The sequence below is a fragment of the Panthera pardus genome, unplaced genomic scaffold (assembly GCF_024362965.1).
Source record: "Panthera pardus isolate Hobbes unplaced genomic scaffold, ASM2436296v1 HiC_scaffold_19, whole genome shotgun sequence".
NCBI classification, from domain to species: domain Eukaryota; kingdom Metazoa; phylum Chordata; class Mammalia; order Carnivora; family Felidae; genus Panthera; species Panthera pardus.
The window spans coordinates 26043383-26067247 of record NW_026526754.1 but is presented as its reverse complement, the minus strand read 5'-3'; the positions used below and the strand labels follow the sequence as shown (position 1 = coordinate 26067247).

Below are 23865 nucleotides of genomic sequence, written 5' to 3'. Positions count from 1 at the left end.
AACGGGCCTTCTGTGGGACAGATGCCCACTGGCTGGCCTCTTCTGCACCTTTATTGCTTTTCAGCTTTTCTTTCATGCTGCGTCTTCGACTGGGAATGCTGTGGAAGAGCCTACGGAGACTGTGATCACAGTGGCAGACCCGAATGACAACAAGCCTGAATTCATCCAGGTGGTCTTTGAGGCGTCTGTGATGGACAGAGCCCACCCAGGTTAATTTGAACAATGGAGGGTTTTAGTGACACATGGCAGTAAAATCAGGGGAGATACAAAGAATCTGGGAAACTAAAGTGTAAAAACCGGAGGAGATCTTACGAAGCCACACCCTGGGCTCCAGTGCATGGAAAGTCTCCACTTGGAGATTGGAAGGGACAGATCAAGGACTGCAATGACTTGTTCTTCTTTCTTTCTTTCTTCTTTTTTTTATTTTTTCATTTTTTTAGGGTGGGGTTTCAAGCAATAGAAACCCTCTCAGGCTTGCTCAAAAAAGTCGGGACTGGGGAGGGCTACAGGTGGAAAGGATCCCACAAAGAGGGGCCGACAGGGACCATAAAGCAAGAAGGTCCTTTTGGGGCCAAGGCAGTCCAGGAATCATGGGTCTGCTACTGTCCAGGTGATGCTCACTGGTTGCCTCAATTCTGTCTCTATGTCCTGTCTGCATGTGCTGGTCTCTGCATCTCTGTAACTGGTGCCACTGGCAGACCCTCCTCCCCTTGTGGCCGTTCTCACTTCTTAGCTCCCTCGACACACCCTTTCTGAGTCAGTTTCCATTTCTCCCTACATATTTCCTACTACATGCTCCTACAAACACGAATCTGACTGATTATTCTTGATTAGGGGGCCACTCTGGTTTCAACAGGCTCTTACTTACACATCGAGGAGCTGTTACACTTCCAGACATGACACTAAACCTGCGGATCCCATGACAGCATCATAGGCAACACTGACAGGACCACACGCTCACAACTTCCAACCGGACATTTTGGGAATGGATGTTGAGGTCCTCATTCTCTCGGACTGAAGACAAATGAAGCCGAAAAATCACAGGGTATTTCGTGTGAAATGACATTATGATGGATGCTTTCTTCTCCCTTCTGGCCCGCCATAACAGCCACTAATGCTTTCTTCCTCCTCTTCTCTGTATTTTCTATCTTCGTGCTGCCTTTGGCCCTACCACAAACCATGGCTCACTGGCCAGCACTAGCTGTCTCCTGATCACCCACGTAGGGGACAGGTCTGTTTCAGGTTCTCTCAGCGGACCAAACTCTAGAGGCTTGGTTCTAGCTACCATGACATACTGCCCCCACCTGCCTTTGTCTACTCTCTCACCACTTCCCTCCATCTGGCTTACGTGCTTGGCTCTAGCTCAGATGTGTGGCCAGTGTCCAGACGGGACTCCCCTGACAATGGCAAGGAAGGAAGAATGACACAAGAGACCTGAGATCAGTAGAACAGCTGGAAAGATGAGATATGAAATGGTCACCTGACCCTCCCCTTGAGCACCTAATAACATCTCAGCACCCTGAAGTATCATGTTAATGAGGGACATGATCCCACAGCGACAGCCATGTCAAAAGATGCCCTAAAGAGAAAAGAGAGAGAGAGGCAAACCAAGAAACAGACTTAACTACAGAGAACACACTGATGGTTACCAGAGGGGAGCGGGGTGGGGGATGGGTTAAATAGGTGACGGGGATTAAGGACTGCACTTGTCGAGATAAGTACCAGGGGAGGTGTGGAATTTTTGAATGACTATATTGTACACTTGAAACTAATACTACACTGTATTTTAACTAACTGGAATTTATTTTTGTTAAATTTTATTTATTACATTTATTTATTTATTTATTTATTTACTTATTGATAGACCGAGAGAGACAGAGCACAAGTCAGGGAGGGGCAGAGAGAGAGGGAGACACAGAATCCGAAGCAGGCTGCAGGCTCCAGGCTCCGAGTTGTCAGCGCAGAGCCTGACGCAGGGCTCGAACTCACAAACAGCGAGATCATAACCTGAGCCGAAGTCTGACGCTTAACCGACTGAGCCACCCAGGCGCCCCTAACTGGAATTGAAATAAAAACTTAGAAAATAAAATAAAATACATTTTTTAAAAGATGCCCTGGGGCACCTGGCTGGCTCAGTCAGCGGAATGAGCGACTCTTGTTCTCGGTTGGGGTCTTGAGTTCAAGCCCCATGTTGGGTGTAGAGATTACTTAAATAAATAAATACATCTTTAAAAAGAAAAATAACTAAAAAAAATTTTAAAGGATGCCCTAAAGATTTCTGGAAAAAGTAAACAAATCATTTGTAAATTATTATAATAATTTGGTGAATTTTTTTAACTAGAACTTATACCACTTGATAAGTACTTTTGTCACCTGTATAGTGAATAGACCAAAAAAAGAACACATTTAATCTTAGATTTCTGTGTTAATTTGTATTGCCCTGCCAGTTGTTAGCTGTTGAGATCATCAACTCTTCTCCCCTTTGTCCTTGCAGGAACCTCCGTGATGCAAATCACAGCAACGGACGCAGATGACCATGAGAACACCTACAATGCGGCCATTGCTTATACCATACTCAGCCAAGACCCCTCGGTGCCTCACCCCAACATGCTCACCATCAACCAGCACACAGGAATCATCGCTGTGCTCACTTCTGGGTTGGACTAACAGGTCAGGGGTCAAGAGGGGCTACCGGGTGGTGCAGTTAAATGCACATTTGTCCCAGCTGGTAAGGCTCGGGCACAAGTCAGAACAAACACTGACTAATCAGAACAAACATGAGCCAATCAGAGCAGACACCAGCCAATCAGAACAGGTTCCCAGCCAGTCAGAATAGGCACTCAACCAATCAGAACAGACTCCTGACTGTTAGACCATGAACCAACCAATCAGAAGAGGCATCTATCTGCCACAGACAGGGTTCCCGCTGATGCCCCCCCCCCCAACCCCCCGCCTGGCTGACTTTGAGCCCTGGGCATATAGCAAAGCCTAAGGTATCACTGGTGTGAATTAGAAATGTGAGCCACAAGACAATTCCTGTAACTGACGAAATGAAATGATTCTGTTTCCCAGGGATTCAGACCACATTCTCTGGTGAAAATAGAAAAATACAATCATCCCCCGCCCCCATAAGTGTTGCACACATAATTGAAGGGGACCCAGGACTCCCAGGTGGAGTGCTGGGAGTGGGAATATATTGATCAAATCCCAATCCAGGAAACTTTCCTCCTGGGTCAGTTTTGGGAGAGGATGGTCCGAATTTACCAAAGTTGACTTCTCTGAGTGGTGAGCCAAGGTGAAAGCTGAGGTATGGGGCAGCATGTCAGCCTCTCCTTGAGTGCCTGACAGGACCGTCGCTCCTGGGAGCCAGTCATTTACTGGAGGGGAGGGTCCACCAGGTTTGCTGCCTCAGGCATTCCACATTTACTCTCTGGGTGCCACTGGGTAGATGAGCCAAATCTGCATCTATAATCCCCAGTGCTGACTGCCACCTGCTTGTCTGCAGATCGCTTCCGTATACACCCTGACAATTCAAGCTGCTGACCTCCAAGGTGAAGGCTTAAGTTCTACAGGGACAGCTGTGATCACAGTCACCCACAGCCATGCTAACCCTCCCGGCTTCAGCCCAACTTTGGTAAGTCCAGCCAAAGTCAATGGATGTCTCGTGACCTATGTTCTACAGTGAATTATGTGTCAGTGTGTTGACAAGCAGTGTCATGATTCAAGCCTCAGCCTGGCTGTGTTTGAGAATGCTCTGGACCACATTCTCTGATGAAAATAGGAAAATACAAGCATCCCCCGCCCCCATAAGTGTTGCACACATAACGGAAGGACTCCCAGGTGTAGTGCTGGGAGTGGGAATATATTGATCAGATCCCAATCCAGGAAACTGTCAGTATATGGGTCAGTATTGGGAGGGGATGATCTGAATTCACCAAAGTTTGCTTCTTTGAGTGGTGAGCCAAGGTGAAACTCTCCCTGTCCCAGGGAAAGGGCAGCTCGCTCTGGGCCAGGTGGTGACTCAGATGGGCAGATGAGTGTGAAAGACAGAGTCCATGACACAGACAAGATGTCATTGCCCTAGGGGCACAATCGTTCACGGGAAGCCCCATCCCACTGGTTAAGAATAAAGAGCCCTCGGGCCCAGGTGGCAGGAACTGACACAGGGATTCTTTGAGACGTGCGGTACAGGACACTTGGATGAGCAAAAGGATAGAGGGAATTTATTGTAAAGAAACAGGGTGGGGGACAGACAGGCTCGGGGGCAGCTGAGCCTTATGAGGGCTAGAAAACAGTGTCTGGAAACCCCCAGGAATCCAAGTCACCTTGTCTGTCTGTCTGTCCCTCTCCCTCACACTGTCTCATCTTTATACATCTGTTTAATTCTCACTCTGCAGCCTGACTCTGTCTGTGCATATGTGCATAGTCATTATATCTCTTCAGCCATTGGACATTTACTTCATACCTACTTGTGGCCAGGTCCTGTCCCAGGCATGGGGACATCTGTGATGACACAGACAAAAACTCTGGGTCTTGGGGAGATGAAATTCTCCCAGGGGACACATGACCCTCCTGTGGCCCTCAAGCCCCTGCCCATCCCCCTGGCCTCACTACTCAACTGGCCCTCCCTGAGCTCCGGCCTTTCTGCTTCCTTGCTGGTCTTTCAACATACCAGTCATGCCCTTGTCTCAGCACTTCGCTCCTCTTTGGAGAAGACCACACTCAAACCCATTGCCTGCCACCCCCTGCCAAAGCTCATTCTCAGCTCATCTCACCATCTTGATTATTGTACTCGTTCAGGTCTTTAGGACTGTCCCTTCCTCTTGCCACTTTGTGTCACGTCAGTGCACCTGGCGATGCTGCCTCGATATTTCCTCAAGGAAGGAAGGTCCCAGGTGCCTTTATGTATCCTCAGTTGAGGCAACAATTGGAATGGAATCAAAGTCTCTGCGTTCCAACCACAAATCCCCGTCGCAATGGCCTGAGAGGACTCTCTAGACAGGGTGTGGAGCCGGGGGCAGGGCACAGGCATCCTTCCTGTGATAAGGGCGGTGTCTCAGTGGGGCCCCAGTGGGCAGTCCCATGTGGGCCTCTCCAGTGGCTCAGGGTAGGGCGGGAACCTCCCAGCTCTCAGTGCTAACTCAGGCAGCGGTCACACCAGTAGTGTCTCACTGGGAAACAGAAGGTATCTGTACCTGCTCAGGGTGCAGACCAACCAAGAACAGCTGTCAGTTCCAAGTTACTGAGCACTTTATGTCTACGCATTTTACCTGCATGATTTCAACCTCCTGAGGCAGACATCCTTTCAGCTACACACCCAGAAAAGTCAACAGGATTGGCTTAAAACCATGACTGGTTTATTGCTCTATGTAACACAATCCAGACACAGAAGGCCCCAGCTTCCGGGCACACCAAGCGGCAACACAGGGACACAGATTCCTTCTTTTTGTTCCATCTTCCTTAGCTTGTGAGTTTTGTCTTCGTGGTGGCTGCTACACCAGACCACTGATCCAGTTAGAAGAGGGAGGGAAGAGACCGAGAGCCATGCCTGGTGTCTTTTTACCACAACCTCCACCAGGTAGACCTGCACTTTGACCCCACCAGCCAGAACGTGGTATGTGGCCACCCCTGGCTGGAATTTGTTTAGGTAGCAGGGATTACAGAGCAGGGCATCACACAGTGAGAATAACAGAATGACTGGCACTGACCCCATTAGGCTGGACCCCCTTGCCCACTCTTAAGCAGCCCAATGCCATAGGAGAGTCATGAGGAAGGTTCCAGGCAAAGCCTGCAGGCCTTGAAGGGTTTAACCAAGGCCTACCTGTTTGGTGGTCACCTGGCTTAAGCCCAGGGACGTGGGGTCTGGATTCCATGGGCTGGCCCTGCTCAGGCCACCGGGAATGGTGACAGGGTGGTCACCTGGGTGTCTAGAGCCCCAGGCTCTGAGCTGCTTTCTCTCAGGGGAGATGGGCCAGACCCTTGGCATAAAGTCCAGGGATGTGCTCAAGGCAGTGGGCCTTGGATTTAGGTCCCAAGCATCGCCTTCCCAGCCCTGTAGCTGTGACCTTAGTGTTTCTGTGCCCCTCCCCAAAATCAGAGGTGATAGTAGCCCTGATCTCCTAAACTGCAGTACAGATTAGGGTCTGTCTGCTCCCACTGGTGCTACCCTGACAGCAGTACAGATCAGTTAGCCTTGTTGAATGGAGAAGAAGTTGTCTGACCTCCCTGTGTTTATCATCTATGGAAAGGGGGGGGGGGGGGCAGTGATTTTGTCCTCTGGGGGTATATGAGGACCACAGTAAATAACGTACAGGAAGGTGCTAATAGGAATTCATTCATAGGCTGGAATTGGAACCAGTCTGACCTCAGAGAGCACACTGTCTCTACTCTGGAAGATGTATCCGAAAAATAATTGAGTTAATTCTTTTGAACCCATTGCTGGATGTGCTACAATTAGGAAGCCCATCCTTCTCTGTCCTTTGTTCCCAAGACAGGTATGCCAGGATACAAAGAGACAGAGAACAGCAGAGCCTCACATGCCTGAATTCCCTATAACCGAAATGTAGAGACAGTTGTAGACGTTACCGTATCATCCACAGAGTCCTGGGCAATAAACCCAGCGTCCCTCCCAAGGTGACTAGGGCTGGAGTCAGGGTCACACCTGAGCCTGGAAGGTGTTCCAGCAGAGCCCTCCTAACAGTCTCGTGTGCAAGATGTAAGACAGAGACACTTGCTGCCCATGGAGACTGAGTCAGAAGGGACCTGACAGCGAGGTGCGGGGGACAGGCTGGAGGAGCCACTCTAGGTCCAACTTCTCGCTTGGCTCCTGAGCCTGCGGGGCTAATGGCCTCAGCTGGGATCTGAGGAGCTTCTCACGGTGGCTGCAACCTGAGAACAGAGCCTGGGATGGCTGCACTTGGCCATGGGGACATATCCTCCTCGGCTGATGCACACTTTGGGATCCAAGCTTCAGGAGCTAGGAGACATGGTTTCACCTTTCCCGTCCCTTTGGCACAGAGTGAAAGTAGACACTGAGCTGTCGGAAGCCCCACCGCTGACGCACACATCCAGGGTACTGAGCAGGGCCTTTGCAGGTGCCCCTCACTGTCGCTCAGGCCAACAGACACCGCTTCAAGAAAAGACCCTTCTACCATGGCCCATCCTGCTGAAGATCCCTTGAGGCTGCCACAGGCTGCTTCCCAGGTCCCCACACAGGATGTCAGGAATGAGTGTCTGTGTCCTTCTCTTGCAGTACACGGGCCAGGTGTTTGAAAACAAGGTGGATGCAGGGATAGTGAGACTGAAGGTGAAGAGAGAAGATGCCCCAGGCTCTCCAGCATGGAAGGCAGTGTTTTCCATCCTGAATGACAGAGCAGGCCTCTACACTGTCACCACGGACCCGGAGACCAACAATGGCCTTTTGAAAACAGCCAAGGTAGGTGTGAGTTCTAAGGAGATGGCCGCCATGATCGACTGGCTCTGTCCACCCTGAACCAAGACAGGAGCAGACACCACCCTCCTCACACCAGGAAGGCAGTTTCCCAGTGGGGAACTTCTACTGCGATGGGGGTCCCCCCCCCCCGGTCCTTGCATCAAAACAGCCATGCCATCACCCTGGACCTCAGAAATGCTGCCTAATTAACAGCTTTTTCCCAGAAAAACACTAACCTGGGATGTTTTCAGAGAGCTAAACTGGGACAGGGGTCTTCATTTGGGTTCCTCCAAAAGTGGGAGGGGCCCCAGAAGCACTGAGAAGGGGTGAGTGGGACAGGAAGTGGGGAGAGAACAGGAGGCTCAAGAATAGAGGGCTCAGGCCTCCAGAGTCATTCTGAGCAATGCCTGAGTAGTCGTCTCATCTGAGACATTTGTCTCCCTTCCCTTATGCTTAGAACTGTTGCTTTACCCCTAGAGGCAGGAAGCCAGGTCCCCTGAGCCACAGTGGTCTTCAGAGTGGGCACAGGGGCCTGGAACCATCTACTCCCCATTCCCCTGGATAAACTGAAGATTAAACTATCAAAAAGAGAGAGAGAAACAAAAAGATAGGCAACTGGGCGGCTCAGTCAGTTAAGTGTCAGACTCTTGATCTCGGCTCAGGTCATGATCTCATGGTTGGAGAGTTCAAGCCCCACGTTGGGCTCCTTGCTGGCAGTCCTGAGCCTGTTTGGGATTCTCTCTCTCCCTCTCTCCTTCTGCCCTTTCCCCGCTTATGCGCACATGCACATCCATGCACTCGCTCTCGTTCTCTCTCTAACATAAAAAAATAAACAAAAACAAACAAACAAACAAAAACAAGAAGGGGAGGGAGGGAGCCAAGATGGCGGAACAGCATGGAAGTTTTTTGTGTGTCTCGCATGCATGAAATACAGCCAGACCAACACTAAACCATCCTGCACACCTAGAAAACTGATTGGAGGACTAACACAACAATCTGCACAACCTGAACCACAGAATTCAGCAGGGATGCGGCGCGGAGAGCTGAACTGGGGGAGAGAGAAGCCGCGGGAAGGGAGGTGCTTCTGCGGGCAGAGAGAGGATGGAGACTGGGGAGGGGGGAGAATACGGGAAAAGCACCCTTCCCCAAAAGCAGCTGGAGAGAAAGCGGAAAATTAGAAACAGCCACAGGGACTGAACTAAAAAAGGAGAAAGGCGAGGGTTTAAATTCCATTAAGACTGTAAACAAGGGGAATGCAGAGTCTGAAACTCCACAGCTCCATACCTGGTGGTGCTCGAGTCGGAAGTGTGACTCCCCAGGAGCAGAGTGGAATCCGGGAGGTTCTTGGGCCACACGGGAAAAAGTGGTTCCACTGCTGGAAGAACATTTGGTAGAGACTGTTGAGGCCACCTGGTCGCAGAAGACCCCAGAGAACGGCCACATTCGCTGGTGCTGGAACAAGGTCATTAAGGGTGAAGCCTGGTGCCACATGTGTGTTGTGATTTTCCATGGTCCCTAAAACACTCCTGCTACACTGTCTTGCGAACTTTTTTGGGGGCGGCCTGGCACCTGGCCACAGTCTCAGGGTACGGGCAACAGCGGGGTCCAGCAGGAGCTCCTGGGTGCAGCCGACATTCGGCCATTGCTCATTCGGCCATTGCTCGGTGAGACCCTCCCGCAGAGGAGCGGAACGGGTCAAAGCCGCAATCTTTCGGAAATAAGGGGCCAGGGAAAACAGCCACGTCTAAGACAAAACTCAGGAGAGAGTTACGGACTGGGGCCTGGTCACGGAGAGTGAAAAAGCAGGGAGTGGAGGAGAGCTGAAGACAGAGGACCGGTGCGCGATTGCTGATCTGGGAGAACAGGCCGGATAGCTGGGCGGCGCCATTTTCACCACTCCCACACATGCGCATTCGCACCTACCTGCAACACTCCACCCCAGTAGGCTAGCGGCGCCATCTAGTGGAGAGCGGAGCTGTTACAGCGAGCCCCGCCCAACTGGGCCAACTTCGCTCTTCAAGAACACAAGGCTCACCACCGGCTTGGTTTATGGACTATAAAGCGCTTCGTAGTCTGCCTTCTACAGGAAAACGAAGTAATTTCAGTCGTATTTCAATCTGTTAGCAGGTCCATCTATTCAATTTTCTTTTTTCTTCTCTTTTTTGTTTCTTTTCTTTTTCTTGAAAACAGAAAGGGAAAAAATTCATTTTTATTTTCAATTTTTATTAAAAATATTTTTCTTTAATTTTTTCTACTATATTCTTTACTTTTGTGCAAATTTTTTTCAAATTCTATTTTACTTCCATCATTTCATTTTAGTCTACTTCAGTGTATTCATTTTTCAAGTTTTCAAACGATTTCCTTCCCCCCCCCCCTTTTTTATCTAACCTATCAAGCCACTTTCAACAATCAAAACACACCTAGGATCTAGCATCACGTATTTGATTTTGTGTGTGTGTGTGTATGTGTGTTTAATTTTTTAATTTTAATTTTTTCTACCTCATTAATTCCTTTTCTCCCTTCAAAATGATGAAACAAAGGAATTCACTCCAAAAGAAAGAGCACGAAGAAATGACAGCCAGAGATTTAACCAATACAGATACAAGCAAGATGTCTGAACCAGAATTTAGAATCATGATAATAAGAATACTAGCTGGAGTTGAAAATAGATTAGAATCACTTTCTGCGGAGATAAAAGAAGTAAAAACTAGTCAGGATGAAATAAAAAATGCTATAACTGAGCTGCAATCACGGATGGATGCAGCGGCAGCAAGGATGGAGAATCAGCGATATAGAGACAAATTTACGGAGAATAATGAAGCAGAAAAAAAGAGGGAGATTAAGGCAAAAGAGCACGATTTAAGAATTAGAGAAACCAGTGACTCATTAAAAAGGAACAACATCAGAATCATAGGGGTCCCAGAAGAGGAAGAGAGAGAGAGAGAGGGGTACAAGGGTTATGTGAGCAAATCATAGCAGAAAACTTTCCTAACCTGGGGAAAGACACAGACATCAAAATCCAGGAAGCACAGAGGACTCCCTTTAGATTCAACAAAAACCGACCATCAACAAGGCGTATCATAGTTAAATTCACAAAATACCAGGCAAGGAGAGAATCATAAAAGCAGCAAGGGAAAAAAAGTCCTTAACCTACAAGGGAAGACAGATCAGGTTTGCGACAGACCTTTTGACAAAACTTGGCAGGCCAGAGAGGAGTGGTAGGATATATTTAATGTGCTGAATTAGAAAAATATGCAGCCAAGAATTCTTTATCCAGCAAGGCTGTCATTCAAAATAGAAGAAGAGATAAAAAGTTTCCCAAACAAAAATTAAAGGAGTTTGTGACCACTAAACCAGCCCTGCAAGAAAATTTAAGGGGGACTCTCTCAGAGGAGAAAAGATGAAAATATTAAATAAATAAATAAATAAATAAATACCAAAAGCAACAAAGATTAGAAAGGACCAGAGAACACCACCAGAAACTCCAACTCCACAAGCATCATAATGGCAATAAATTCGTATCTTTCAGTACTCACTCTAAACGTCAATGGACTCAATGATCCAATCAAAAGACATAGGGTAACAGAATGGATAAGAAAACAATATCCATCTATATGCTGTTTACCAGAGACCAACTTTAGACCTAAAGACACCTTCAGATTGAAAGTAAGGGGATGGAGAACCATCTATCATGCTAATGGTCAACAAAAGAAAGCCAGAGTAGCCACACTTATATCAGACAATCTAGATTTTAAAATAAAGACTGTATCAAGAGATGCAGAAGGGCATTATATCATAATCCAGGGCTCTATCCACCAAGAAGGCCTAACAATTGTAAACATTTATGCATCAAATGTGAGACACCCAAATATATAAATCAATTAATCATAAATATAAAGAAACTCATCTATAGTAATACCATAATAGTAGGAGACTTCAACACCCCACTCACAGCAATGGACAGATTATCTAATCAAAAAATCAACAAGGAGACAATGGCTTTGAATGACACACTGGACCAGATGGACTTAACAGAGATATTCAGATCATTTCATCCTAAAGCAGAAGAATATACGTTCTTCTCCAGTGCACATGGAACATTCTCCAGAATAGACCACATACTGGGACACAAATCAAGTACAAAAAAATCAAGATCATACCATGCATATTTTCCGACCACAACACTATGAAACTCAAAATCAACTGCAAGAAAAAATTTGGAAAGGTAACAAATACTTGGAGACTAAAGAACATCCTACTAAAGAATGAATGGGCTAACCAAGAAGTTAAAGAGGAAATTAAAAAGTATATGGAAGCCAATGAAAATGATAACACTACAACCCAAAACCTCTGGGACACAGCAAAGGCGGTCATAAGAGGGAAGTACATAGCAATCCAGGCCTTCCTAAAGAAGGAAGAAAGATCTCAGATACACAACCTAACCTTACACCTTAAAGAGCTGGGAAAAGAACAGCAAATAAACGAAACCAGAAGCTGGTTCTTTGAAAGAATTAACAAAATTGATAAACCACTAGCCAGTTTGATCAAAAAGAAAAAAGAAAGGACCCAAATAAATGAAATCAAGAATGAAAGAGGAGAGATCACAACCAACACAGCAGAAATAAAAACAATAATAAGAGAATATTATGAGAAATTATACAATAAAATGGGCAATCTGGAAATAATGGACAAATTCCTAGAAATATATAAACTACCAAAACTGAAACAGGAAGAAATAGGAAATTTGAACAGACCCATAACCAGTAAAGAAATCGAATTAGTAATCAAAAATCTCCCAAAGAACAAGAGCCCAGGGCCGGATGGCTTTCCAGGGGAAATTCCAGGGGAATTTTAACAAACATTTAAGGAAGAGTTAACACCTATTCTCTTGAAGCTGTTCCAAAAAATAGAAATGGAAGGAAAACTTCCAAACTCTTTCTATGAAGCCAGCATTACCTTGATTCCAAAACCAGACAGAGACCCCACAAAAGAGGAGAACTATAGACCAATTTCCCTGATGAATCTGGACACAAAAATCTTCCACAAGATATTAGCCAACCAGACCCAACAATACATTAAAAATATTATTCACCATGAACAAGTGGGATTTATAGCTGGGATGCAGGGCTGGTTCAATATCCGCACAACAATCAATGTGATTGATCACATCAATAAAAGAAAGGACAAGAACCACATGATCCTCTCAATAGATGCAGAGAAAGCATTTGACAAAATACAGCATCCTTTCTTGATAAATACCGTCAAGAAAGTAGGGATAGAAGGATCATACCTCGAGATCATAAAAGCTATATATGAACGACCCAATGCTAATATCATCCTCAATGGGGGAAAACTGAGAGCTCTCCCCCTAAGGTCAGGAACAAGACAGGGATGTCCACTCTCACCACTGTTATTCAACATAGTATTGGAAGTCCTAGCCTCTGCAATCAGACGACACAAAGAAATAAAAGGCACCCAAATCGGCCAGGAGGAGGTCAAACTTTCACTCTTCGCAGATGACGTGGTACTCTATATGGAAAACCCTAAAGATTCCACCAAAAAACTGCTAGAACTGATTCATGAATTCAGCAAAGTGGCAGGATATAAAATCAACACACAGAAAGCGGTTGCATTCCTATTCACCAACAATGAAGCAACAGAAAGAGAAATCGAGGAATTGATCCCATGTAAAATTGCACCAAAACCATAAAATACCTAGGAATAAATCTAACCAAAGAGGTAAAAAATCTATACACTGAAAACAATAGAAAGCTTATGAAAGAAATTGAAGAAGACACAAAAAAATGGAAAAAGATTCCATGCTCCTGAATAGGAAGAGCAAATATTGTTAAAATATTGATACTACCCAAAGCAATCTACATATTCAATGCAATCCCTATCAAAATAACACCAGCATTCTTCACAGAGCTACAACAAATAATCCGAAAATGTGTATGGAACCAGAAAAGACACCGAATAGCCAAAGCAACCTTGGAAAAGAAAACCAAAGCAGGAGGCATCACAATCCCGGACTTCAAGCTGTATTACAAAGCTGTAATCATCAAGACAGTATGGTACTGGCACAAGCACAGACACTCAGATCAATGGAACAGAATAGAGAACCCAGGAATGGACCCACAAACATATGGCCAACTGATCTTTGACAAAGCAGGAAAGAACAACCAATGGAATAAAGACAGTCTCTTCAGCAAGTGGTGCTGGGAAAACTGGACAGCGACATGCAGAAGAATGAATCTGGACCACTTTCTTACACCATACACAAAAATAAACTCAAAATGGATGAAAGACCTAAATGTAAGACAGGAAGCCATCAAAATCCTCGAGGAGAAAGAAGGCAAAAACCTCTTTGATCTTGGCCGCAGCAACTTCTTACTCAACACGTCTCCAGAGGCAAGGGAAACTAAGCAAAAATGAACTACTGGGACCCCATCAAAATAAAAAGCTTTTGCACAGCGAAGGAAACAATCAGCAAAACTAAAAGTCAACCGACAGAATAGGAGAAGATATTTGCAAACGACATATCAGATAAAGCGTTAGTATCCAAAATCTATATAGAACTTATCAAACTCAACATATCAGATAAAGGGTTAGTATCCAAAATCTATAAAAAACTTATCAAACTCAACACCCCCCCCCAAAAAAATAATCCAGTGAAGAAATGGGCAAAAGACATGAGCAGACACTTCTCCAAAGAAGACATCCAAATGGCCAACAAACACATGAAAAAATGCCCAACTTCACTCATCATCAGGGAAATACAAATCAAAACCACAATGAGATACCACCTTACACCTGTCATAATGGCTAACATTAACAACTCAGGCGACAACAGATGTTGACAAGGATGCAGAGAAAGAACTCTTTTGCACTGTTGGTGGGAATGTAAGCTAGTGCAGCCACTCTGGAAAACAGTATGGAGGTTCCTCAAAAAATTAAAATAGAACTACCCTACGACCCAGCAATGGCACTACTAGGTATTTATCCAAAGGATACAGGTGTGCTGTTTCGAAAGGACATATGCACCCCAATGTTTATAGCAGCACTATCGACAATAGCCAAAGTATGGAAAGAGCCCAAATGTCCATCGATGGATGAATGGATAAAGAAGATGTGGTATACATATACAATGGGGTATTACTCGGCAATCGAAAAGAATGAAATCTTGCCATTTGCAACTACATGGATGGAACTGGAGGGTATTATGCTAAGAAATTAGTCAGAAAAAGACAAATACCATGTGACCTCACTCATATGAGGACTTTAAGCGACAAAACAGATGAACATAAGGGAAGGGAAGCAAAAATAATATAAAACAGGGAGGGGGACAAAACAGAAGAGACTCATAAATATGGAGAACAAACAGAGGGCTACTGGAGGGGGTGTGGGAGGGGAGATGGTCTAAATGGGTAAGGGCACTAAGGAATCTACTCCCGAAATCATTGTTGCACTATATGCTAACTAATTTGACTGTAAATTTAAAAAATAATAATAAAATTAAAATTAAAAAAAAACAAGAGGGAATGTAAGGAGTCATGGGGGAGAAGGACAATCTTAGGAACTTCTGCTTGGCTGAGGAGTGACTGGGGAGGGAGTAGGCACTTACTGCTCTTTGTGCCGGAATACCAGGACACCTAGAATAAACATGGAAAAGGCCAAAGGCAGCATCTAGACAAGGCTGGGGGACAGAAGGGCTAAAAATCAAGAACTCCACCAAGGACATGCCCCGGAACACTTGTCGACCTGCACGAAACCGGAGTATTGTGCCAGCAGGCGGCAAATCGACCCCTTGGGAATAACCACATGCCTTGCGGGTGGTGCCGAGGCCTAAGTCAGGAGGACCCAATCCCAGCTGACTCCTGGCCCAACCATCTGGGGACTCTTTCAGATAATTCTGCTCAGGGCCCACCACCCATGTTGTCCCTGTGCAGGATAATAAAACAGAGAGCTAACACAGGGTCCCAATAAGTGCCACGAGCTGTTTATGTACCAGCACACTCAGTATTCACTCCAGCAGGGAAGCGCTGCAATTATGGACATGTGACGATGGGGAAAATGAGGTACAGAGCAGTGAGGTCACCTGCTTGGGCTGCACAGTAAGCGGCAAAGCCAAAACCCTCACCACAGCCCCCCTCTTCACTGCTATGTTAAGTGCGAAGTATCCAAGCGCCAGCTCAGCACAGAGCACTCCCTGTCATGGCCGCTTCTGCCCTGCCGATAGGTCTCGGGTCAGGCCAGCCTCGGCCAGAGGGAATTCTGAGATTCGTGGCTGGGATGATGTCCATGCTGAGGCAGGGGCTGGGCCTTCTACCCCAGCGCACTCGCCGGCTGGGCACACGTGGCCGTCAGGGAGTTCTGGCTCAGGACCAGTCCAGGGGTGCATGATGATATGAAACCTCTACCACAGTTCTTTGAAACGAGGACTGGCCTACAAAGCTCAGAAATGGGAGCTTTCTGGTTGCTCCTTATACCAGCCACTATTGCTACATAACAAATCACCCCACACACAACTCAGTGGCTTAAAAAATGGAACAGTTTTTTACCTCCATGGGTCAGGAATTCAGGAAAGACGCAGTGATTCTGAGTCAGGGTCTCTCCCACAGTTGTGGCCAGAAGGTGACCAGGACTGGAGGCCGGGGGCTCAAATGAGCTTCCTCATAGCATGGTGACCTCAGGGCTCTCTGACTTCACGCTCCAGGGAGCAAGGGCGGGGTGCCTCATCTTGGGTGACAAAGCCTTGAAGTCAGAATGCATGACACTGGCAACGTGCAGTAGGAGAAACCACGACGGAAGCCTGCTGGGGTTCACGGGAAGGGGACGTGGGCCCCGCTTCTGGGTGATGCGTTCAGGAAAGCACGTGCGAAGGGTGACGTTCTGTGGCCATCTTTGGAACACAGCCCGCCATACCAAGCTGTGGCCTTCCCTCAAGACAGGCAGAGGGTAGCAAGCCAGGGCCTGAGCTCTCTTGCAGGCCAGCAAAAGGGAGGCCTCCTGTGCCAAGTCCTGGAAAGCCGTGTGCCTGAGTCCCCTGACCGCCCTCTGCTATGTTCTTCAGGGCTTGGATTTTGAGACCACGCAGCAGTACGTCCTTTGCGTGACAGTGGTGGATGCAGTGCCCTTGGCATCTCTCTTCACCTCTACGGCCACGGTCACCGTGGACGTGTTGGACGTGAATGAGGCCCCTGTCTTTGTACCCCTGATAGAGATGGTGGAAATGCCCAAGGACATCAGTGTGGGCCAGGAGATCACATCCTACAGGGCCCAGGACCCAGACAGCTTCCGCTCTCAGGAAATCAGGTAGGACTGGAGGTGTGGCTTGGCCTTGCTGCCGTTCGGACCTGCTCAAGGCACCCAGGGCTGAGACCCAGCCACGTGCCTGGAGAGCTGGCCGGAGGAAATACTTAAATTTGTCAGCCCCCAGTAGCTCATTATGCCCCGGGAGGGTGGTTGGGGGACACATGGCCCCACCCTGTAAGAACGAGGGTTTATCCCTTTCGGGTACCAGATAGGGCACGACCCCAGCCATCAGCTGGACATCAACTGAGAAACAGGCGTCATTTCCACTCGAGCCAGTCTGCACGAGGACAGCGTGGAGAACCACACATTTTCGGCTGTTGTCATAGCTGTAGACAACGGCAGGGGCTTGGATGTCTCATCTTTGGGCCACATCCCTCTGTTGATGTGATGCTCTGATGCCAGCTCCACGTTGTGGCTGAGCTTGTGTACATCATCTCAACACATCTCTCCCAGAAGCTGACGAGGAGGGACTGTGTTCTCTTACCTGTTTTACTGAAAACACAGGATTGAGATGGTGATGAAAACACAGGATTGAGGAGTGAAAATGATCCTCCCAGCATCCCAGGGGGCAAGGACGGGCTTGAGCTTGTCCAGGCTTCCGAGCAAAATCACTCAGGGGGTCCAGCCTGGCTGCTGTGTTACAGCAAAGGTGACCGTGGGCACAGCACCACCCGCGCTGGGAAGAGAGTGGCAGGACAAAGTGCACACATACAGGCCCATGTCACACACACCTTCAACAAATACCCATTTGCACACTCACATGTGCATACTCACATTCACATAGATCACACTAAAACAGTCACTCATGCACACTCCCACAGACCAGCATCCATGCAGACTCACAAGCTCATACGTGCACACGCACACATCATACACATTCACACGAATTGTCACACTCACACACACACTCTCATAAGACCCTGCTCAGGTCACATTGCCTGTGGCCACCAGCACCTGGCAAACCGTACCCATAAATGGTGGTGCTAAGGGCCCAGTGAGTACTCAGGGCGCTGTGCAGAAGCTGCGTTTAAATTTTTTTTTTTAATGTTTTATTTATTTTTGACAGAGAGAGAGAGACAGAGCATGAGCGGGGGAGCGTCAGAGAGAGAGGGAGACACAGAATCCGAAGCAGGTTCCAGGCTCTGAGCCATCAGCACAGAGCCCAATGCAGGGCTCGAACTCGCAGGCTGCGAGATCATGACCTGAGCCGAAGTCGGACGCTCAACCGACCGAGCCACCCAGGCGCCCCGAAGCTGCGTTTCGAGTTAGATTGGAGAGGAGATAAACGGTAAGATCAAGCAGCCCCTTTTCAGGCTGGCTCAGTCACCCGGTGAGAGATAGGACCATGGGGAGGGGCCCCGGGGGGGACAGCAGACCTCATGGGACGGTGTTTAAGTTGGAGGAAATGTAGAGGCTCACAATTGTAGGGTCTGATCTCCTCTGTCTCATTCCCCCTTAGGGCAACCTCCGGCCACGGGGACCGGGACCCTTCTCCTCACTTTCTCTCACACAGACTGTCCAGTGGCAGACTCACAGTGCCTTTCCATCTGCCGGCGGGGACGAGAGCCTGAGGCTGTAAGTACGGGCCACCAGGGCCTTTCGCCGAACGCTTGCCTTTCTAGGGTCCCCGTGGGTTGTAAAGATGAGCTCCCAGGTGAGTATCCAGCCTTGTCACCAGGATCGGCAAGGCACCGTGTACAGCCAATCAGACCGTGCACTGACTTGATACATATATACCTCACACTGCAAGTGTTTTTATCATTTTTAAGTGTTTTCAAATGTTATAACTTTGAATCCAAAGATGAGCCATTTAAACATTTACTATGACAATTTTCTGGTAGATGAGGACCGTGAAGATGAAGCACCTTATTCTAATTTGCCTCGAGGTGCCACAAGGGACCTTGTCACCTTCTCATTAGGGAAGTTCCCAGTATGCAATGTCCCCATGATAATCTTGGTTCTCAGAGAGGGCTGGCTGCCAGGATGCCAGGCAGGGGCTGAGGGTCTCAAGCGACTTGTGAAAGGGGCAGGGGCCCTAGACACTGGAGTTCCCGTCTGGGTGGAGGCAGGATGGGGAACGGGCCCTGGAGGGGCCCTGGAAGGAACTGCGACAACTCCCTTCCCCCCACCTTCTCTCCGGGCCACTAAGTTCTCTCTTGGGGCAAAGAGTGTCAGCTCTCTAGAAAGGGAGTTACAGGGCACACCCCCACAAAGGTTTCGTTGTCGTTCTTGTCAGTTTACTTATGGCGGTTGAGACGACTTAACGATTCTAAGAGTACAAAAATAAAAAATCTAAGAGTTCAAAGAAAGGTTAAAGAGCAAAAATAAGTAACCCCATCCACAATTGCTTGTCCCAGAGATGGCCGCCGGTGTAAGTCTGCTGGTAGCATACTAGAAAGTATTCCAGGTCTTGGCCTCTCTGTGCCTCCTCTATAAAATGGGGTTAATAATACTTACATCATGAGGTGGCCGTGAGGATTAAGTGAGCAAAGCTTTTAACGTAGCTGAAGCTATACACACATTCAGAGCAGGAAGCTATAGCCGCCTCCCCCTGTTTACACCCTGTGTCATGCCTTGCGGCTAGTCGCTACTCCAGGACACTGTTACACGCAAATGGACCTCATTCTCTTTAATGGGCTGCAGAGCACGCCGGTCTGTAACAGAGCTCATTTATTTAATTGTCCCCAGTGGAGACATCTGGTTGTTTCTCATCCATCGTACCCACGGGTGTTGGCAAAAACAGGTGTGAGCCTCTCCTTGGGGTTATCTCCTGTAAACATAATCCCAGCCAAACGTCATGTGTGTTTAAATCTCAAATAGATATTTTTTTTTATTTAAAAAAATTTTAAGTTTATTTCTTTTTGAGAGAGAGAGAGAGACAGAGACAGAGCATGAGCATGAGCAGGGGAGGAGCAGAAAGAGAGGGAGGCACAGAACCGGAAGCAGGCTCCAGGCTCCGAGCTGTCAGCATAGAGCCAGATGCGGGGATCCAACCCAGGAACAGTGAGATCATGACCGGGAAGGAAGTCGGACACTTAACTGACTGAGCCACCCAGGCGCCCCTCAAATAGATGTTCTTTTTTTTTTTTTTTTAATCTTTATTTTTGAGAGAGAGAGAGCGTGAGCAGGGGAGGAGCAGAGAGAGAGGGAGACACAGAATCCGAAGCCGGCTCCAGGCTCTGAGCCATCAGCACAGAGCCCGACTGGGGGCTCGAACTCACAAACCGCGAGATCATGACCTGAGCCAAAGTCTGAGGCTCCACCGACTGAGCCACCCAGGAGCCCCGCAAATAGAGATCTCTTAATTAACTCCAAAGTAGGTGTAACCAGCACACTCCCCGCCTTTGGTAGGAGGGTCTCCTTCCCTGCCTTGGAGGGGTGTGATTCTTAACCTACACATAGTCCATGCTCACCATCCAGTAGTGGGAAAATGCCCTTTGACAGCAAGAAAAAGGTTCCCTACCTAGAGCAACACAACCAGTCAACCAACATGGTGGTGTAGACCTTTCCAGATGTTAAATATAGAGTGCCCTTACTTATGTTACATGAACTATTTTATGTGCAAGAACTTCAATATGGCGATGGACTGGTACCCGTCCGCTCAGTTCTGTCACTTGCTCCTCTCTCCCAGGCCCTAAGCTGTCAGTGTGCAGAGCCTCCCTAGAGGTGGGGGGGCCACAGGGGCGTAAGGGGAGAGAGGTACGTAGACAACTTCGCCTCATCTCAGCCTTGGGAGTTACTGCCGAGGGTTTTACGGAACCGGACAGGAAACTGAGGCACCGTCACGTGGTCTCTCAGGGCAGTCAGGGCAGCCCGCGGCCCACGCTGATCTCCGCTGGACCTACTCGTCCCGCCCCGGCCCGCCCCCCTGCCTGCAGCGCGACAGACCCGGAACGGACGCCCCTCCCCCCTCCGCCCCCGCGCCCCCCCCCCCCCCCCCCCCGCCCTCTCCCGCCCCAAACCCCACCTCCCGCCGGTGCCCTCAACTTCACTTCCGGCCCTGGGAGGAGCCTCCGCGGCCCCTGCAGGTCTGTGCGCCCCCGTCGCCACGCCAGAGCTCGGCAGCGAAGCCCCCTCGGACACCCCTGGTGGACACCGAGGTGTAGCCGCCCTCCCCGCCACCGCGCCGCGCCCCCCACCTGGGTCTGGCTCGACACGTGGCCCTCGGGTCCTGGGAGGGGCCAGGGTGAGGGCAGGGGCGGACTCGGGCAGGTACCTGCGTCCCAGGACCACCGCTCAGGACCACCGTTCTAGGGGTGGTGGACGTGGGCGGCTCCGGCATGAGTTCGGGGGCCGCTCCGCGACTGCGGGCGCTCCAGCGACACCTGGGCTCCTCGGAGGTAGGGGGCGGGTCCGGACGCTGGGTTCCTGGCTCGTCGCGGCCTGGGGGCTAAGGTCCGAGGTAGCGCATGAGCCAGGGGCTCTGGGAGAAGGAGGAGATGGGGTCCGGCCAACCCCTGCCCGCACTGACTGGCTGGAGAAGGAAGCCCGTGTGTGGAGATGCCCTTCAGTGGCTGGGCGGAGGGGAGGGGGCCCTAGTGGGGTCTAGTGTGGGGGAATGGGGGTCAGACCAGCATTGTTTATGAGGCGTTTTTCAGTGTGTTAGCCCCACAGCCTCACGTGGCTGACTCGGCGACTCCAGCCCAACCCCGCCCCCTCCAGGGTCCAGGGGCAGTTGGGGACTCTGTCCTCTGGGGCTGTTTACTCCGAGGCTGCTGTCTCTACGCCAGTGTGGACACAGGGCTGGGCCCCACACGCTCATCCCTGTCCCTCTCTCGTGGTTCAGGGCAGAGCCATGGAGCTGGTCAGCAGCCCGCTGACCACGCATGTGCTGGACACGGCCTCAGGGCTCCCGGCCCAGGGCCTCTGCCTCCGTCTGTCCAGGCTCGAGGACCATGGCCAGCAGTGGATGGAGCTGAGAAAAAGGTAGGCTTGAGGGTCACAGAGAGTCCAGATAGCCAGGAAGTGTGGGCTGGATGGCAGTGCTGACCACCGTGCTGTGGTCCCCTCAGCCTTGGGGCCAAAGAACACACTGGTGCAGCCTCACAGCCCCAGTGCCTACTGGGCCGGGAGCCAGGGCTTGCCTCTCCCTGAGGGCAGGGTTGGCTGAGGCCTGAAGTGTCATCTGAACGCCTCACTGTCACCGTGATTAACAGGTAACCTTGTGCCAGGCAGTGCACTGAACACTTTTCTTGTGTTCTTATTCTCACTACAGCCTGTGGCCAGGCTCCATAATTACCCCTTTTATAGTCACGGAGACTAAGGCAGCAAGAGGCAAGCAAAAGGTGGGCGGCTCGGCAGGCCCTGGCCCCTTGCCCCAGGCTCCGCTGGATTAGGCCCAGCCCAGGCCCTGCCTTGTAGCGCTGGGGCAACAAGCCCTGTGAGTCTCCAGCGGGAGGCAGGTTCCCTCTGGTGGTGGGAGTGGACGGCTGGGCCCCAAGGGTTCAGGGCCTGAGGACAGAGCTCATCCCCCGCCCCTTCGCAGAGGCTGGGGTTCCAGGTTCTTGAAGGAATATATGGAGTCCCCCGCGGGGTCCTAGAGACCCATTCCCAACTTCTCCCCCATAAACTGTGTGGGTACATGCTGCTCCTTCCAGTCGCAGCACAGAAACTTGAAAGCACAGGTGGCAGGAACGATGGGAGAACTTTCCAGACGTGACTGGGGGCTAATCAGTGAGCAAAGCGCCAGGCCCTCAGAACCCTCCATTCAGACACTCGGTACAGCTGGAAACAGGCCACCATGAGGATGGGGGTTTGGGGACAGTTACTGATCCAGAAAGCCACACACAATATATTAAATGAAAAGGGCAAGCTATCAAACAGTATGAATAGAATAATCCATTTTAGAGTATTTTTCCAAGTTTATGAATAAGCATAGTTATGCATAGAGAAAATCTAGAAAAATGTATGCCAGTATAAAGGGATTGTTGCTCATGGAATAGATTTTTTTTTTTTCCTTTTCTGCTTCTCTGTACTGGAGTTCCCTAAAAAGACACTGCAGTGGTGTCCCCGAGCTGCTCCAGACCCCAGGCCCCAGAACGTGTCCTGCTGCAGGGCATTCCCGGTGACTCAGGGTGTGGAGGCGTCTGAGGCCACGGGCCGACCGACCCTGGAGAGCCAGGCAGGGGTGACTCCTCACTCCCTCCGACTCCACTCTCCCCAGCTACACCGACTCGGATGGCCGCTGCCCGGGGCTCCTGCCGGCAGGCCCGATGAAGGCAGGCACCTACAAGCTGTCCTTTGACACTGAGGGCTACTGGAAGAAGAGGGGGCAGGAGAGCTTCTACCCGTATGTGGAGGTGAGGGCCGGGGGTGGGCCAGAGGGGTGGAGGCCTGTGATTCACCAAGATCCCTGCAGTGGGCAGGCTGGTCCCACCTCTCCCTGGGCGGTGGCAGGCAGTGGGTTCGCCTGCTTTGAGCTCTCAGAAGAAAGGTGTCCAGAGAGTTTAGCACAACACACCCATCCCTGCCCTGTCCCTGGGTAAAGCTGTGGGGCAGGGCCAAAAGTGACTCAGCCCCTGTGGACAAAGGCACTCGCCTGGCCCCGTTCAGGGCGGATCCCTCGAGTTCCCCAAGCCGAGGGCTTTCTCCGGGGGAGGATTCAGCCCCATCCGCGGCCCTCACCATTTTCCAGTTCTCCACTGGCTTCATCGGGCCCTCGGGGCTCCAGCCCCACTTAACTTCTGCCCCTGGTCCACAGTCTGGGCTGCCTGTGTGCTGCACCGGACCCTCACTCTGTCCCGGTGCCCTCTCTGCTCCTCAGGTCGTTTTCACCATCACCAACGAGACCCACAGGTTCCATGTGCCCCTGCTGCTGAGCCCGTGGTCCTACACCACGTATCGAGGAAGCTAGCGGCCGAGCCATCGCCTCCTCTGGACAACTGCTGGCCTGTGAGCATCAATCCCATCCCCACAGCTCACTGGGACGCCTCAGCAGAGGGCACCAGTTCACTCTCCCTGCGGGAGATTCTGGCCCCCCAATTTCCAGTAGCCGCTGAGTCTCAGGCATCAATAAAGTCAGTGCTGGCATCGGCAAGGCTGCTGCGGTTCCTGGGCTCGGCTGGTGCTGCCCTGGCCCGAGGTGGGAAGGAGGGCAGCAGGGAAGGAAGTGGTCAGGG

The 23865-nt window shown here is 49.8% G+C and overlaps 1 protein-coding gene and 1 long non-coding RNA gene across 2 annotated transcripts; one reads left to right on the top strand and one right to left on the bottom strand.

Annotated features, from left to right (window-relative positions):
- Positions 1–5335: 5335 nt before the first annotated feature.
- LOC128778207 (uncharacterized) lies at positions 5336–17007 on the bottom strand. Its single transcript, XR_008423625.1, has 3 exons — positions 15994–17007; positions 9356–9611; positions 5336–8884 (listed from the first exon to the last, which is right to left on the bottom strand). It is a non-coding gene; the product is annotated as an uncharacterized LOC128778207 (long non-coding RNA).
- A 3984-nt stretch (positions 17008–20991) lies between these two features.
- On the top strand, positions 20992–23783 carry LOC109245503 (5-hydroxyisourate hydrolase-like). The gene is made up of 4 exons (XM_019412877.2): positions 20992–21087; positions 21534–21673; positions 22911–23046; positions 23511–23783. The coding sequence occupies exons 1-4, from the start codon at positions 21028–21030 to the stop codon at positions 23598–23600; spliced, it is 426 nt and encodes a 141-aa protein (XP_019268422.1). The 5' UTR covers positions 20992–21027; the 3' UTR covers positions 23601–23783.
- Positions 23784–23865: the final 82 nt, after the last annotated feature.